Genomic DNA, 17,190 nt, shown 5'->3' on the forward strand with positions numbered 1-17,190 from the left:
GTCTTTATTCCCTGGAATGGAAACACCTTGCAGTCCCAAAATGATGATGACTGGCAAAGCCCCTCCTTTAAAAATCCAAAAACAAAATGAAAAACCATTAGGTGTCTGGCTCCATAAATTTCCATCATAAGAAACAACTTTGAATGGTACCCAAGCCTGGTGTCGGGCGTCCACGGTGGGCTACAGCCCCCACACTTCACCCAACAGACCAGCCAAACACAGTGACTTCAGATGCCCAGAAAACAGTACGAAACAAGACACAAAAGCATTTTGCGACACGGGAGTTTGCTTCCTATGGACATTTCTTTTTTAAAAAAAATATAATAACTTAGTTGGCATGTTACAGCATCTCCGATCAATCCGGCAGGGAGTCCTTGGCTGGAACCTCGTGAGGCCGCAATGCAGCGTGTGCCTACTCGGCCTGAGCGCCAGGCACTCACCACAGTGTGGTGTCCACTGCTGCGGCCGCGGTCACCTGGCGCTTACTCCGTGCCCATCTCGCAGGGGTTCAGCCCCCTCTCCTCAGCGTCCCTGTACATCCTTTGGAAATCCTTGAAGCGTGGGGCGCAGCCAAGCCAGGCCTCCCCAAAGTGCATGTGGCCGGTGAAGAGAAACTCGCCGTGCCCGGGCCGGACGCCGCACTCCAGTAGCGTGGAGACGCGCCCCCGCCAGCCTCCGCCCTCGCCCTCGGGGGCCGGCCGGAACACCCTGCTCTTCTGCCGGTAGAGCCGGCTCACGTTCAGGTGGATGGCCGACTCCTGCCTCTCCGGCTCGTGGGTGACTTTCTGGATGGAGCCTCGGACGACTGCAGAGGAAGGAGGGGGGGGTCAGCAGGGTGCTCACCAAGCCAAGAGCACACCCCACACCCCGCAGCCAAACTGGGAACTGATCCTGAATGCTGCCTTCCAGAAATTCTCATTAAAAAGTGCAATCCACACACAAGAGGCTGCCTAGGGGCTGCTCTGCCACTCACACTGTTGGGGGGCAAAGATGCTCTTCTTTCAAGGTCCAGTCACAGAAGTGGGGGGAAACAGAAGGTACAAACCTCACTGTGCACCAGCTTTTCAAGTTGGAACAAGAAAAATGACTGCAGTTAATACCGAAGTTCTGCTGTGGTTCTGCATCAAGATCGGACAGAAAGGGTGAAGCTTGGAGAAGAGGAAGGTGACAGGAAGAAAGACAGAGCAGGCACAAGCTTGGGGACCCCTAGCCTGGCCCCAGATCCCGTCTGTGCGGGGCCAGAAAGAAGGAGGATTGCACTTCCTCTCCCCAACTGCCCTGGGAGCCTAGGGGGCTGAGTCAGGTCCTACTGGGCCGGTTCCAGCAAACTCATACTGAGTGTTGCCACCCTTAACCCAAGAACGTTTGTGCCAATGTCACAAACAGGCAGAGGCTGAGTCCCTGACCTCAGCCCTAGCCCCGTCAGTGCCTCTAACTCCCACTTCGGTGCCTGCAAGGAACCTGGGTATGGGCAGGGGCGCCAGGACTCGGGCTCAAGCACAAAGCAGGAAAATGCTCAATATCCCCTCAAATAGGAATTCCCACCTTAAAGAGGAATTCCCAACTCTCGCCCGGTCCTGCACACAGGTCCCTTCCCTTGGGCTGGGGTGGGGTGGGGGTCACTCTAAATGAGTGGAAAGGAAGGCATTTTCCCATGACCTGCAATTGGTGATGGTGGGGGGGGGGGCGGGCGGCAAGCCCAGTCTTAAGCACAGTCTCTTCCCCCCGGGGAGTTTATTTCTCCCACATGTTGGGACCCTCCAGCATACTCACCAAAGTCACTGGTGCAGACAGCCAAGAGAACCTCTGTGTGGCTGCAAGGGCGGCACGGGGCTGCAGGGAGAGGAGAGAGCCAGGTGCAGGGTCAGATGGGGCCTGTGGAAGCTCGAGGAACACAGACCCTCCCGCCCTCAGCACGCAGGCCACATGACATCCTATAAATCCTCTGCTGTCAGCAGCAACTGTCTAGGCCCGGGGGCCTCTGCCATCAAGGTGCCAAGAGAGAGCCAGCAGGCGAGACCATGACCTCCACCTCGTGGGTGGGGAGACGTCTCTAGGAGCTCCAGGCTCACCTAGGCCGCCTGTGATGGCATGAAAATGAAGGGCAAGTGGAGTTTTATGCTGGACTGCACTCAGCTCATGTCTGCAGTCACACTTGGTAAGCAACCACTGGGCTCTAATTTGCTTTTCGGTGCCGAAACCAACCTGAGCTCATCTGAAGCCGCATTCCTGACACCAGCCTGGCCAAGAGCCTTGCGTGGCCTCGGTGGTCAGGCCTGGAAATGCCAGGGCCTCCCACTCACATTGCCTGTCCCCACGGTCCCATCTGCCACCCCCATTCCACAAGAGGTCAAAGCACTGTCTAGAAGCACCACGAGGCTGTGGCCCTGCTAAATGCATTGGTGGAAGTGAGAGACGTGTCCACCTGCTTCAGTGGTGGAGTCCTTGTCTAACTGATGGGACCAGATGACCACCTCCAAACCCCTCCAGACATCTTTCACAGCAAGTCCAGTTCACAGGATCCCCTCTGAGATCCCGAGATGTTGGAGGGGGCTGATTCCTCCAGACAAACCAGTCCCTCTCGGTGGGCCTCTGCCCCAGGTCAGTCCTCACTCTGCCCTCCACCTGCTGACTCAGACGGGCAGGAGCCCTCCAGAAAGGCTGGGGATGGGGGAAAGAGAAACCTCGAGACTCAGGGGACCCCTGGGGACCACGGTGCTCCTAACTCAAGAGTGGATGTGGGGAGACACGAGTTTATCATTTGGCTCTGATTTTGCACTTTTCCTCACCTGTTTCTAGGGGCCCAAACTCCCTAACAACAGAAACATTAGGTATGAACGTTCACCAGGACAAGCTTCCCTCGGCCCTTTCATATTCTAAAGGCCCCACAGGGTCTCCAGCCTTGACGCCCACTGGGCTGGACAAAGCTACAGCTGTCTGCCTGCCTGGCTGTGAACTGGGCTGAGCCGTCACCTGCCCAGGGGCTGTAGTGACTTGGGCCCTGGAGGAGACAGGGAGACGCGGAGGAGAACAGGAGGGGCCTCCAGGACCCAGAGTGTGTGGAGGGGCACCCAGAGATGACCCTGGAGTCTCCAGCATCCTGGGACCCCCGAGGATGGACATGACGTGTCCAGAGCACTGGCCTTCCTGTCCTGCCCCTGGTGGGGGTGGGTGCACGCATCCCAGTCCAGTCTGGCGAGTACATGACTCACGGGTGCTTCTGCCAAGTTATCAGGAAAAAGGAGAAGCCGCAGAACAAGAACAGCCTGTTGGACGCGTCGGAAGCATCTGAGAGGACGGAGCACCTCCCACCCCAGCTCCAAATCCCGTGCCTTCTGCCCACCTGTGGCTCTTGGTCATGAGTGTGGACCCCCAGCCTTGAGGCCTCCCCTGAAAAAGAGGGTGGTCCACTGGGGGTCCCCCACCTCTAGCCTGCTGGGAGCCTCCTGCCCACAGTGGGCCTGACAGAAGTCACTATGGTGAGGAAAGTGGGTTGCACGGCCTCACGTGCACTGGGGGGACTTGTATCTTATGAGACATGGCAGTTGGGAGACTTCCCATCCTGGCAGTACCCCCAAGGGGCAGAGGCCCCCATCTGGGACCCTGGGGCCGGGCCTTGCAAACTCCAAGGGCAGGGGGATGAGAGGTGAGGTCCGCACAAGCTCTCCAGAAGCTGAGATGGGCCCAGGCCACGCAACCTGGTCGGACTGCAGGCCTAGGTATGTGTAATTGCCAAGCCCTGGAGCCTTACCTTCTGTGGGTCATAGGCCCCAGGACCTTGGCTGACTGCTGGGGAAAAAGGTGGCACAAGCTTGTCCCGGGTCCTGACTCAAGCCCAGTCCCATGGAGGATGTCCAAGGACCCGGTGGCCCCAGAGGCAGGTGGGCAGCAGCCTGCAGACCCCTCCTGCCGAAGCCTCAGTGAGCTGGCGCCACCCTGACAGCTGGAGCTAACAAATCCCGCACCCCCTGCGACTCTCTCTGACCCTGAGCTTTAAGAAGTGTAGGCACCTTCGTGGAGAATCCAGGCTGCAGATGCTAACGGCAGCAGTCTGGAAACAATTATTAATCGGAGTCAGGCTTGTAAAGGCAGAGTGGAATGCGCTGGTTCCTGACACATCGAATCTCGTTTCCTTGCGGGGAAGGTGGGGAGGGGGTGACCCAGGGGCAGGGTGGAATTCTGGCCTGTGGTTCTCGGAAAAGGGGAGGGGCAGGGGAGTGTGGACATGGAGCAGATTACTCTGGAATGTGTAAAAAATGAACTGAATGAAGTGGGGAAAAAAAACAGGGTCGAGGAGACCAGCCTGGGGGTGGCAGGACGCAGGTGAGAATGGCAGGTACAGATGGGAAGGGCAGCACCCTACTGTCAGGCTCCGGGCAGCCCGACGCCCAAGGAGATGTTTGCAGATGGTGGGATGCTGGTTCAGCAGGTGGGACGGCCCAGGTGAGGATGACTGGGATGGAGATCTGGTATGAGACACCCTCTGGGGTCTCCAGCACAGCCTCACCAGGTGGGGAAACGCAGCATTTCAACAGGGAGGAAAGTGCAGGTGGCGAAGTGGCCAGTGTTCCCTAAGCCGAGAGCCTCCTCTGATTGGCACGACAACCCCGCGCTCACCCCAACTCCAGGCTGCAAGGTAACATCGTCCCACAGGACCCTGAGGGGCCTAACTCAGGCTGGCCACCCCGTTAGAGGCCCCACAAGCACAAGGAACTCCCCCCCGCTCACCAGCCGTCTCCTCCACACCTGCTCTCCTCCCTTCCTTTTCCTGGTGGGCAAGGAGTCACACCTTCCACCCCAAGAGCCCGGAGCTGGATAAGATGAAAGGTAATCTTAATAATGACTTGGGGAGCTGGAAAAGCACTGGTGCAAGAAACTAAATTTTCAGGGAAAAAATTAAGTTCTGTTTCCAGGAAATAACCAAGTTTCTTCTCATTCCTGCACGCTGTTGTTTATCTCCCATGGCCCCTCAAGGCCACTCCTATATTCTAAGGTGCCTGAAGGGGGGGAATCTCAGCAGGGACCCCCCAAAGGGGTCATTTGCCTCTGACTCATCAACAGAGCGGTTTCAAAGGGGATGGGGAGGTGAAGCCCATCAGAAACTGTGGGACCCAGGCCGCCTCACCCCACCTGGCACCCACAAGCAGTGATGGGTGCCACTCCTGAGCCTTCACGGCTGGCACAAGGGTGAGTCCTCCTGCCCCTCCCCACCCTCCAGCTGTGGATCTGAAACACTACTGCTGTCCCCCTTCACCTGCACACAGGGGGCCAGCTCCAGGTGGGCATCACACACAGCCCTCCCCTGCTTCTCTGCTCCCTAAGCATTAAAAGAACAGGCTGGAATCAAGGGTCCCAGAAGAACCCCAAAGATGGGGTCTACCTCTGTCCCTTAGAACCAGACCGAGTAACACCCCTGCCCTCCCTTGCTGGCCACCCCAATGGGTCCCCCAGGCCACTGGGCCACGAGGGTGCTGCCAGCGCCTGTTTACCCGAGTATACTGGGACCCTGCGGAAGATGGTCAGCCGGGGCCACAATGAGGCCTCAGCACACGGTCCAGGCGTGGCCTGGAGCTTCTTCCACTAGTGAGTTGCATCTGGCTGCTCGTCTGCCTTTTATATCCTGCCAGACTTTTCCAGCACCAGAGGAGGGAGTGCTGGGTTCCTCAGGTGCCTGGCGAGACCCTCATGGGAGGGGGAGGGGAGGGGGCAGGTTCCCCCGCTCCGGCCATGTGGCAGCCCAATCCTGAGTCCCCCAGGGCTGAGGGACCCCTGTCGCCCGCCTGCCCCCGTCTCCGCCTGCCTCTCTGTTCTGGCCTCCTCTTTGGCTGTCGGCACGTCTCAGTTCATACGAGGCAGCCGATTGTGCAACATGATGAACACGAGGCTGACACGCTCACCGTCAACATGCCCGGTGGAACCACCCAGAGCTGCGGCCGGCGAGGCTCATGCACACCTCCCCTCCTCCGGGATCCCGGCCCACAGGGCCTCTGCTCTCCTGCCAGCACCAACTGGAACTCGTGACTCATCGGCGAGGGGGAAGGCTTGTCCACCTCCCCAGCAGGTTGCTTCCTGGGCTTCTCGGCCCCAGGACGTGCGCTTACCTCCAGGGCCCACGCACCAGGGATCTGGCTTCACCTGGGTCTCCCAGATGGAGCCAGGGCCAGACAGGAGGGCACTGCCCTCTGAGAGCCCGCCCGGTCCCGGGGGAGGTCACTGCTGCCAGATGGCTGGGACCAGCATTCCACATTACGTACCCATTCCTCTGGCATTAAAAGCTTAGGGACGCATCCCTGGGGAGAAGGGACGGACCAGCCTTCCCGGATCCCTGCTACCCTCGCCTTCTTTAGGACAGAGAGGTGCTGGGCCCACAGCTGCCAGACCCTGGGAGCGTCTTGAGTTCCCAGCTCCAGTTCTGACAGTCACTGCATCTATACTGCCCCAGGCCAGCGCCCCAGCCACTGGGCAGATAGACGGACACTCACGCCCCACCACCCCCAGGGTCCCTGGGATCGCTGCAGGCCCCAGATTTAACGTGACACTCCAGGGCCAGGCAAGCATATGGCTGGGGGTAACAAGAGCACCCCAGCAGCCCAGTGTCCAGCCGCAGCCATGCAACCAGTGTGGGGCCCTGGCTAGTGACCAGATGACCCACCTCATCACATGGGGCCTCCTCTCTGGGACCCCACGGGGCTCTCCCAAATCCACTTACTGCCCTAGCCTGGAGACATGGACCTGGGGTCTGGGGGAAGGGGAGAGAAAGTCTCAGGTCCCCAGGGCTGAGTCACAGGCTGAGTCATCCCAGGTTGCATTTTCCACCAGAGACTCCAGTCTGTGCTGACCAGATCACCCAGGTGGCATCGCGGAAAAACCTTTACACCATGGCCTCTGAGAATCTGGTGGGAGCCGCACAGCAAAGCAGAACAAAATTCCAGCCGGAGAGAACAAGTGACCAGTAGCTCATTGGTCTCAACCCTTCAACATTTTAATCAGTAAAAGGACTGCTAGCAAGTTCCTAATATCCGCCCCCTCCGCCAACCATCGCCATGGTCAGACACATCAAATTTGGGGACTGGGTTTTTCCAGATTTTGTTTTTATGGCGAGTTTATCTCCAGTGGCTCCCCGCTCCATACGCATACACACCAGAGAGAGCCCCGGTGATCACTTGCTGGTGATCAAGATAAAGGCTGTTGTGGTTAAAGTTTTATTCAAGTCCTGGGGTTTTATAGCCACTTTCAGCATTCCTGACAGGGTCCTACCCAGTCAGGCCCTGGGGGAAGGGGTCCTACCTGGGCAGTCATACGCTAAAACTCTATAACAGACCAGTTTAGGTCGAGAGAGAGTTAAGGTTTTAGAAAATCATCGGAGTCAAGAACAACAGGACAATATTCTATAGATTTACACTCAGGAGAAAAGTCTACATTTCAAATCCTAGGAGGTCTGAGTTTTCCCAGTGGAAGATTTTATTCACTAAAATGTGGAGATTCTACTATTCTTGGGGCTGATCCACCCCTCATACCAGGTGCTTCACCCTCAGCACTGCTGACGCGTGGGGCCAGGCCATCCTCCATGGTGGAGGGACCATGCCAACACTTGGGGCCAGCTCATTCTCCGTGTTGGGGCTGCCCCATGCACTATGGGGTGTGAGCAGCACCCCTGCCTCACCTCCATCACTTGATGCCAAAGCACCCCCAAGGGCCCATCATCTCAGCCGGTCACTGAAGAACAGCTGCCTAGAACCTGCCCCCAAGCTAATCTGAGCTCCCACCTTCCCCTTGGGAGGCATCTTGCTACCAACTAGTTTTGGAACTGAGGAAGATGGTGCCGATGGTGCACCCAAGCGCTACCAGCCCCCACCCCACACACTCGGACCCTGCAAAGCCATCTGTGCCTCGGGGCTACAGCCCCGCGGGCCTGGTTGTCCCTGATGAAATGATGAGGACCCTGAGTTTACCCTGTGTGGGAGCTCTTGGAGCCACACACTCCTTTCTGCCCACAGAACTTCCAGAGACCAACACTGCTCTCCCCACGGGGTTCAGCAGAGCTGTCTGCTGGCCTCAAAGAGAAGGAAGGAAAATCTGAAGCCAACACACCAGCCCTCAGCCACCCAGAGACTCCCTTGGGGACCTCGCCCGGAGTCCCCGGATCATCACAGCCACTCAGTCGCCCCGCCTGGCATGGCGCTGGTGCCCTCGCTCCACAGGGGTGAGTCCTCACTGACACCCACACATAAATCGGCTCGGGAACCCGGGACTGGCTCATGATTCAGGACACCTCAGCTCCGGAACAGGAATCAGCCTCAACTCCCACCCAGAACTCAAATGTTTCAGGGTCTGCAGCCGACACCCAGAGCACCTCACCGACTCGTGTCTCGGGAGAAACTCTGGAGGAGTTTGGACGGTAAAAGCACCCATTTCAAATTGCAGTCACAGCTGGTCCAGGGAAGAAGAGTGTACTAGGGGCCAGGACCGTGTCACGGCTCTGTTCTGACCCACGGCCATCGTCCTGAGTCCAAACTGCCCACAGCACACCAGGGGCAGCCTCGGCCACCCTCAGGCAGACCCGCCAGGTCTGAAGCCCAGACTCAGGTAGCGTGTTCTTGCCTGGATATTCTTCCCCATGGGAGGAGGTCAGGGCAGGAGACGATGGATGAAGGACAGGCCCAGCAAACAGGAGAGGACCCCCCCCCCCGCCGAGGCCACCCCCGCACCCTGCGTGCCACACTCACCCGACAGGGCGTGCAGGTCCAGCCCCGCGCGCCTGCTGGTCAGCTCATACTGGAAGCCCGTGGTCCTCCTGCTGATGTCTTGCTGTGGCGTCGCCTCCACGAACAGGCCCCCCTGCTCAAAGCCTAAGCACGGCGCCTGGCCGGGCCCGAGGTCCCCATCCCGCACCAGCAGTTTCAGTTCTCCAGTCTTTTCCAAATAAATATTGGCCCCCGAGGAGCCCCTGAGGGGCTTGATGCACAGAGTCAGGTTCCGGGAGGGCGAGAAGGTGTTGGGCCGCAGGTTCACGATGAGCGCCCCAGTCGGGTACATCCACTCGACGGTGCCCGCCGAACAGCGCAGGTAAACTTGCTCCACCTCCTTCCTGTGGGCCTCGTGCGTCAGCCCGCTGTGGAGGGGGAGAGACACGTCAGTCGGGAGATGCACCTGAGCACCGCGGTAAAGAATCCACCTACAATGCAGGAGCCGCAGTAGACATGGGTTTGATTCCCGGGTCAGAAAGATCCCCTGGAGGAGGGCACAGCAACCCACTTCAGTATTCTTGCCTGGAGAATCCCATGGACAGGGGAGCCTGGCAGGCTACAGTCCATAGGGTTGCAAAGAGTTAGACAACGACTGAAGCAACTTGGCAGGGCACGGCAGCACCCCTCGCCCACAGACAGGTGGGCGCTGTGGCCACCATGCAACTGAGGGCCCATCTCCAGGGAGGAGGTGCGGCCACGTGGTCCCACTCGTCTGGCTCTGAGCACTCTGGTGCATGTGGGAGCTCCTGGCTCCTGGGCCCTCTCAACACCCCGACACTCCACTGGCCTTGAGCCCAAGTCCTTGGAGTTTCTCCCTGAGCTGGGATGGTGACGGGTGCAGTGGAGGTGGGAAACATGGAAGGGACGGATCTTCCAAAAAATAAACAGGGAAACACCAGCAAGATGTTGGCACCAACCCAGGTTCCAGATGACCAAATGAGGGTCAGGAAGCTCATTTGATGGGAGATTCCCATTGAGTGGAGTAGAGACCAGGGAGCAGATTCAAGTGACAGGAAGCAGGCTGGAATGCCATGCACAGACAATAAAGAATGCACTCCAGGGAGCAGCTTTTAAACCAAAGGGAACGTTAGCAATTTGGTTGGGGGGGGGGGAGTTGTTGGTAAGTTTTGTCTTTAGGGTCCCCATTAGACACAATGTTCCTATTGTCTTGAAGGCAATGATGTGACCGCTTTGTCATTCATTTGTAAACCTGAAGACCCTGCATTGCCAATCTTTTTTTTTTTTTTTTTTCCCAAAACAAACTCAAATTTCATCAAAGCAAGATACACAAGTCAAGGAAAGGTCCTCCATGGGGAGACACAGGAGGGAACTGTGGAAAAAGACCACAAAAGATCTGTGGGATGCCTGTCTTCCCGATGGGGACTGCTGAGGAGTTCAGTGGGTTTCAGTCCTAATAAATGCCAAACAGGAAAAAATGAAGTGTGCTCTGCTCTCAGGGTGGCAGGTCTTGAGTAAGTTGTAACACTATGTTTTCGAGAAATTGAAACCATCAAAAACGTTCAAGTTTCCCTTACTCAAAACTTGTAATGTAAATGTCAGCTTGTGGTGACGGTTACGTCATGACCACTGAGCAGCCCTGGAACTCAACCCGGTGACTTCAACTAAGTGTTTTATTACATGAAATTTGGTTCTGATCAGATCTCAGACAGGTTCACCCACATTCTTAGGATTTTTACGTGAAATAAACAATGCTATATTCAGAGCCCTGGCCTGAGTGAGTTACCAGAAACCTTTTCTGCAGAGGAGAAAACACATAACATATGGTTTGCATTTACTGTTGGTGACTCATGCTCGGGGCCCCGAAAAGCCTCGCTTTTCATACGACGGCCAGCTGCAGGCTGGGGCTGCACAGTCACCCTGCAGACCACATCAGAAGGAGGTGTCAAGGAGGTGAACTCCCTCATAACCCCACTCCCCACCCCCAAGGCCTTGGGTCATAGGCAGCCTGGCCTCAGACGCCTACCGGGGCCGCACACGCAGAACAGACTTACAAATTACAGCCACATAAAACTCACACAAGCTCATCTGACACACAGGAGGGGATGGGTGTAATTACAGTGCTGGGTGACAAAATTAGACTAAATGGTGTGTGGTTGCCACAGATGACTATAATCAGCCCAGCTCTTATGCAGCCAAACAAACTTTATCACAGTGTCCCTCCTCTCCTGGCTCCAGCCTCAAGGGGCAGCTGGACACTTGCCCGATGCCCAGGCACCAATCCTCAACTCTCTCTCCCACAAAAACCATCCCGTTAAAGGTTTTACTTCCTTCTCAGTGGGAAGAGGGGACCCTAGGGGCCAAGGGAGTGGAGAACCCACGGCAGAGGCCGTACCTCTCACTAAGCTGCCTTAACCTCAACAGTGGAGGGGGGAACAGGGGTGGGCTTACTCTCCACCCACGTCTTGGCAGGGGTGAAGGCAGCCCTCATGGGGACTGATGGCCAGCCCACGCTGCCCAGGGGGAGGTGGACCCGAGGCCCCGGGGGCTGCCACCACCAGCCTGTGCACATGACCACATGCATCCATTTACTAACAAGTCACTCACCACCTAAAAGAGGACTAGCAACAAAGAGACAGTGGACAAACAAGAAATCACTTGGCACCCATCACTTTCCCCTCTAGCAGGTCCACCCCATCCCCAGAATCTGCACAGGCTCTGCTCTGCCTCTTCTCTCTTTTTTAAAAATTATTTATTTTTATTTATTTATTTGGCTGTGCCAGTTCCTACTTGCGGCACATGGGGTCTGCTATCTTCGTTGTGGCACACAGGACCTTTAGCTGCATCATGTGAACTCTTAGTTATGGCATGTGGGATCTAGCTCCCTGACCAGGGATCAAACCCGGGCCCCCTACATTCTGAGCACAGAGTCTTAGCCACTGAACCACCAGGGAAGTCACCACCTCTGCTGCTTCTCTCTTGTTCTACTAAAACATCAGGACCAACAAGACTCCCACTAGGCACCCAACACAGGAGTGTCCACGGTCGCATTACAGCAAGAGCTCCATTCAGGCAGACATCTGCTCAGTTCAGCCTGGGGCCAGCTGAAGTAGAAGATTCACGGTCTACCTAGTACCTATCGGAAAATCTAGTCACCACTGAAACACTGAAAAAAACCTCTGTTAATGCAAGAGTGCTGGAGATGCAAACACACAACACATGGGTAATGGTCACTGGTGATGGTATTTTACGATTTTCATATGACATGCAAATGACATCCTAACCAAGCAAAAATGAAATAACTATGCCCTGATGTGATGAAGCTCAAGGATGCAGGGAAAAAATATATGGTTCTATTCAGCCTTAGGAAACTGAGAAAACTGATTTGATCTTGGATTATTTTAACTGAATTAATGCATTAAAAAGGGGGGGGTGGGAGTTGGCAAGAGTCACTCCCCAGGAGGACACACACCTGTGGAGCACCTTTATGGGAAAGATGGCAAATTCCAAGTTGCTGCAGGGACTATCTGACGGGGTCAGTGTGGTGGCAGCAGAGCCCACACCACTCATACCCATAGCCTGGTCCAAACCTTGAGTCACTAGAAGGAAGTGATGGTCTCTGGTTGACTAAAGTCAGGAAGAGCTTCAGATCAAGGGCGAAACCAAAAGGCTCTGCTTCCTGGAGTTACCTTTCATTTCCCCACCTCGCAGGAGAGACAGCCCAGGTGTGACATACCAGCAGTGCCCAGCCCGTCACAGTGGGAAAGTTCATGGTCCACCTTTATGACCAGGGCCTAATAAAGATAGGACGCATCCTGCCCTGGCCGAGGGAGAGGGATTTCAAACCCTTCTACTTAATTGTTTGGATACACCCAGAAACACATCCAGCCTGTCAAATAAATGTGAGTGGCCAGTGTCATAAACAAGCAACTCCCTTCGTATCAGGCGATCAGAAACCGCCCGGCGCATTGGGGCTTGCACCACCCTGTGCCGTCTTTAGAACAGCTCATAAAAAGTCATAAACGCTATAGAATCAGCAGGCAAACCAGTGCACCAGGGTAAGAATCTGTCAGCTGATCTGTGAGAGAGAAAGAAAAAAAAAAAGGTAACTGGAGGGGCAGCGATTACAACGCCAGAGGCGGTGGGGGTGGGAGTGGGTCTTTATGCTCCTGAAATGTGACTTGGACCTACCTCTGCTCCAGATCCTGCCCGTAACTTCTACAGCCACGGCAGCCACCCTTGACAAGTTTCTACCTTTAGGTTGAGTGGAGGACACTGGAGGGTGTCCAAGACCAGGGGTTCATTAGCAATGATGGAGGGAGAAGGGGGTACAGGCAAGTGGCTCTGCTTCTGCAGGTAGGTAAGAGGATGCACAGGAAGAAGAGGGATTCCTCTACCCAATACAAACACCTGCATGGTCCTCAGCTCCCTCGGGTCTCCAGAGGAGACATCCTCTGCACACTGGTCCTCCAAGAATGTGAACAGGGTGTCAGCTCCTCCTCTGGAAATTCAAGCTCACAGGGGTGGGACTGGGTTTCTGTTTTTGATCTGCTGAAGCAGGACACCCCAAGGCCTCATTTTGGGGATGCACTGATTCATCCAGCAGAGGCTGCAAAGCAGGGAGTTTAATTACCAGCGAGGGGGGAAAGGGCAGCCCCAGAAGAGTGTGTCAGAGTCAGAGGCTCCCAGCCAGCTCTGTGCTGGCGCCAGCATTCTCCAGGCCAACCCTCCCCCAGAGCTCGGATCTGCCGCGGAGGGCCCAGTCTCAGCTCCACCAACCCCTGCTGGTGGGAGACCTTCTGCAGCCCAGAGGGCGGGTGACACCAGCCCAACCTCAGGACACCGCGACCTTCACTCTGGGATGGGTGGGAAGTAGAGAGAAAGGAGCAACGTGATTGCTAATTTCCACAGAGAACTGGGGGCTTCCCGGGTGGCTCAGCAGTAAAGAATCTGCCTGCAATGCAGGAGACGTGGGTTTGATCCCTGGATGGGGAAGATCCCCTGGAGAAGGAAACAGCAACCCACTCCAGTATTCTTGCCGGGAAAATCCCACGGAGGAGCACGCACACTGGGTCTGGACGTATCCAAGATGACCAGCAGCTGCCCTGCTGACGCACAACCCAGCACCCTGGCACAACCCTGCCCTTCTCGGAAAAACCGTCTTCACTCAAAATAACCCCATGACACCCCCACAGCATGAGGCGTCTGCCAGCGGGAGTCTTCCCACCAGAAGGCAGGGTTTTAGGGGCCCTGCACGGTGGGACGCCCGGACACCCAGACCCCAAGGGAGTCCCGGCCCACAGTGTTTTCGGAGAAGACAACGCTAGCATCTCCGTTCCTCTGCAAACTCTTGAACCCGCAACTCCCGAAGCACATGCCGTCTTCTCCGACAGCGAGGTGCCGGGCTCTGGCCGGCGCCCTGGTAGACGGGTGTTCTCGTCCTGAGTAGCTGCGCTCTCACCAACCACCCCCACTCCCCACCCACGCTTGTGACTTGCCTGTCACACTGCAGTTAAAAAAAAAAAGAAAAAAGTCCTCGGCTGCCTGCCTTGGCGGAGGGCGTGAAGGGGGGTCGCCGAGCCCAGCGCGCGCTGCCAAGGGCGGCCTGACCTTCACCGGGCGGGGCGGGGGGCTCGACCAGGCCCAGAACTCGCCCGGCGCAAGGTGCCCGCCCGCGCGTCTCCGCCCGCACCGACGTGGTCAGCGCGCGGTCAGCGCCAGGGCCCCGTCTCCGACCACCGGAGCCGCCGCCCCCTCCTACCGACCCGTCAGTCCCTTCCCGCTCGGCCCTGAGCGCAGGCCCGGCTCCTCCCGGCCCGGGGCGCGCAACTCCTCGCAGAGGGCAGAGCCCGGGAAGGGACAGAGGGCTGACCCCCGATCGCCTCTAGTGAAGGGTCGCGGGGTCCGGGCTGCGGCTCTCTGGGAACCGAGTGGCGACCCGCGCGATCCTGCGCCGGGAGAACGGGCTGCCGGACCGAACCGACCCCACCGCGCTGCAGGCGCGCCTTCCCTTGGGCGTCCTCTGGGCCGGGGGACCGGGACGCCGCGGGCTCTTTTGTTCTAGAACCGGGGGCGGGGGAGGGCGGGGACCGCACTCTGGCTGGAGAGCGGGCCCCCGGGCCCGCGAGCCCCCGCGCGCTCGGCCCGCGCGGGAGGGGAATGGACGCGAGGGCCGGGCTCGCGCCGCGCGGACTCACCTCCCCTTCCAGCTGCACAGGTCGCTCGAGTACTGCGCGCCCGCGCCGCCCAGTAGCACGGCCAGCAGCAGCAGCAGCGGCGGCGGTCCTGGGCCCGGGGCGGGGGGCCTCGGCCACAGCTGCCCCGCGCGCCCCCCAGCCGCCCGCGTCGCGCCCCGCATGCTCTGGCTCCGGCTCGGCCGCCTATCCCGCGTCCGCGCAACCGAGCAGACCCTCGACCCGGCGCGGCCGGGCGGCCGGGCTCCGAGTCCAGGCGGTCAGGTCGCGCGCCCCCCGCGCCTCCAGGGCGGCCGCCCGCCCATCCCCGCCGGAGTCGGGGCCGCCGGAGCCGCTGGAGCCGCTGGACCCGTGCGCTCAGGTCCGCGCCCGCCGCCGCCGCCAGAGCCTCTGAAGTCTGCAAGTCCGCGGTCCCGGTCCCGGCTCAGCTGGGGGGCGGTGCCCGTCCCGCCGCTCCGCCCCCGCCCCGGGTCCGCCCCCGCGCGCCGGAACTCCGCCCCTTGCGCCCGCGCCCCGCGCCCAGTACGCCCGGTTGGACGCGGCGGATACCCGAATCTGCGGCGTGGCAGGGGCGCGGAGCGCCGGGGGCGTGTGGCTCAGGGGTGGGACAGGCTAGGACGCCGCGGAGAGGAGAGGGCTGCGTGAGGGACGGGGAGGAGGGCCCGGGAGGGAAGAGCCAGGTTGGAAAGTGGAATTTCGAGTGGGAGGGGGAAGGGCAGCAGCGCGTCCCGGGCTTGTAAGGTGCGGGGGCGGGGTAGAAACCCGAGACCCGGTGTCTGTGCAGACCCTGGCCGAGCGCCTGGCCGGCAGGTCCCTCCCGCGGGCAGACTGAGTCCGGAATGGCCTCTGGGATGTAGCAGGGGCGCCTGGCCATGTCACTGCTGTGTGACCAGCCTGAGGCCGTCAGGGATGTTCCTGGCACCCACCCTCCACGGGATCTGAGTGTGCTTTGCGGAAGTTCAGACTGTCCAGTCCCGCGGCCCACGGGGGAGCGGAGGCCCGGCTGTGGCCGGTGATGTGGCTGACTCACAGTTGAGTGTGCGGTGGACCCTGGGACACCCATTTCACAGAAAGGCTCTGGATTTGCCGGCCGAGGTCACCGCTCCTGTGCGTCCCTCCCCCTGGTCCCCCCCACCCGCCATCCCTGCTCAAAAATTAGTCTCCTGCCCGATTCACCAGCTTCGCACTTGATTTTCGAGGTGGGGACCCTCTTGTGTACTGTAGGATTTTAGCAGCATTCCGAGTAGCAGTCCCCACACCGCCAGGCTTGGCAACAAGACCTGTCTGCAGATACTGCCGAATGCTTCCTGGGTGCAAGTTTTCCTTCTGAGCTCCCTGTTTGCGCAGCACCCAGCCTCGTGAGCACAGCATGAGGAGAGCCGCTGCCTTCCCCAGCTGGTCACTGGGGCCAGCAAGTGCCTGACATCCAAATAGGAGGACATAGGCAACTCAGAGGACCCTAGCCTCTGGAAGGATGATAAGGATCTACCAGGTGGAGGGAGGGAGCCCTGGCACACCAGCCAGCCACCCGCCACCCCAGGAATCAGAAGCAGGTTTTTCTGCTTCCTCAGACTCGGGTGTTGATTTGAGTTCCAGATTCTGAAACTCCATCAAATAGTAGAGAAATCTGACCGGGTTTTAGCATTTCTTTTCTGGCCAATATACATTTTGGGAGGAATTGCAAATGCCCCGTGGGGGAGGTGAGTTACTTCCTATTATTTTTGCGTTGCACCCTTTCATTTGGTTAGAGTTTGGAAGTCTAAATCGGTAGTAGAGATGGAATTATCACCCTCTGGAGAAACTGGAGGCTGCAGGGTCCAAAATAGATGAGTCTGGGAGACAGCCTCTGGAGTGCTGGGGCAAGGCTGGGTGCGTGGTTCACCCTTGAAGGGGGTTACAGTTGAATCTGCTTAAGGCAGCCCCGAAATAGCAGGTCAACCCACCCAGCCTAAGCCTGGAGCAAGGACCTTGCCTGGTTATAAATGGTGATGTCATCCCAAGACCCAAAGTCAGCTTTGAGGCTGGAGGACTCTACACACATCCATTCTGGGCTTGAGTGCCTGCTGCACCCCTCAGCACATCCCCTTGGAGTGTGTGCCCCCTCCCCCCCCCACTTGCTGCAAGTACCAGGGTGCAGAACTGCTCTGAGAAGTGAGTGAGCCAAGTGAAACTGCCACCCAGGCGGCAGGGGAGTGGGGTCTGCTGCTTGCAAGTCTGGAAACTGCAACCACTTCTGTGCACCCCGAGCATGTCTGCACAGCAGCACCTCTCACCCAGGGCACTGTGGGTGG

At 58.2% G+C, this 17,190-nt stretch overlaps 1 protein-coding gene across 2 annotated transcripts; it reads right to left on the minus strand.

Moving 5' to 3' along the window:
• Positions 1–284: 284 nt before the first annotated feature.
• Positions 285–15,329, minus strand: METRNL (meteorin like, glial cell differentiation regulator). Of its 2 annotated transcripts, none has more exons than XM_015098887.4 (4): positions 14,903–15,329; positions 8,727–9,112; positions 1,774–1,833; positions 285–805 (listed from the first exon to the last, which is right to left on the minus strand). In XM_015098887.4, exons 1-4 carry the CDS (start codon positions 15,061–15,063, stop codon positions 483–485), a joined length of 930 nt encoding a protein of 309 aa, XP_014954373.2. In that variant the 5' UTR covers positions 15,064–15,329; the 3' UTR covers positions 285–482. The 2 variants fall into 2 exon arrangements, with proteins under 2 accessions (XP_014954373.2, XP_042112137.1); XM_042256203.2 differs by lacking the exon at positions 14,903–15,329 and adding an exon at positions 12,178–14,840.
• Positions 15,330–17,190: the final 1,861 nt, after the last annotated feature.

This window comes from Ovis aries, chromosome 11 (genome assembly GCF_016772045.2).
Source record: "Ovis aries strain OAR_USU_Benz2616 breed Rambouillet chromosome 11, ARS-UI_Ramb_v3.0, whole genome shotgun sequence".
Classification (NCBI taxonomy): Eukaryota; Metazoa; Chordata; class Mammalia; order Artiodactyla; family Bovidae; genus Ovis; species Ovis aries.